The sequence below is a fragment of the Morus notabilis genome, unplaced genomic scaffold (genome assembly GCF_000414095.1).
Source record: "Morus notabilis unplaced genomic scaffold, ASM41409v2 Scaffold7563, whole genome shotgun sequence".
NCBI classification, from domain to species: Eukaryota; Viridiplantae; Streptophyta; class Magnoliopsida; order Rosales; family Moraceae; genus Morus; species Morus notabilis.
Window position 1 is genome coordinate 1 of NW_010359979.1, and position 546 is coordinate 546.

The following is a 546-nucleotide window of genomic DNA, read 5'->3' on the forward strand; positions in this document are numbered from 1 at the left end:
TGAATCTCTTTTGCCCATTCAGGTCCACAACCTTTGAATCAGAAATTCCACGAACCTCCTTTTGAAAATCAGAAGATCCCCCAATTCCAATGAATCTTTTGGAGCCATCATCATGCTGCAGCACCAGCCTTGATGTTGAACCCTCTACTTCAGACTCCGCCACATCTTCATTTTCGGCAGTTGAACCCTCTTCTGTTGTCAGGGTAATGTGTGAAGCTCTCGCTTTGTCATTTATATCAGCAAAATGAGCAGCCTCTCTCTCATGCTTCTTTTGTTGGTTCATCTCATCAAAAAACATCCTGCGCTTGCTACCAGACTCTGCTCGTTTTTCCTCTTCAAATTCAGCAGGTTTATTGTTGCTCCCCCAGACTCCTTTCCCATTCAAGTCTACCGGAGCATCTGCATCAACATTGTTCTTGGAAAGGTCATTAAAAAAGTTCTCCTTAGGTTTTAGTGAATCACTTCTTTGGGAACCGGCACTCGAGTCTTGTTTCTGGCCAGAATTTAGAAAGTTCTTAAAATCATCCACTAATTTATTTCCTCTAT

At 42.3% G+C, this 546-nt stretch overlaps 1 protein-coding gene across 1 annotated transcript; it reads right to left on the reverse strand.

Annotated features, from left to right (window-relative positions):
* Nucleotides 1-4: 4 nt before the first annotated feature.
* LOC112091122 (ninja-family protein mc410-like) lies at nt 5-541 on the reverse strand (the record flags this gene model as incomplete). The annotated part of the gene is made up of 1 exon (XM_024163966.1): nt 5-541. A coding segment is annotated over one exon (537 nt), but the record flags the coding sequence as incomplete, so codon positions are not given.
* Nucleotides 542-546: the final 5 nt, after the last annotated feature.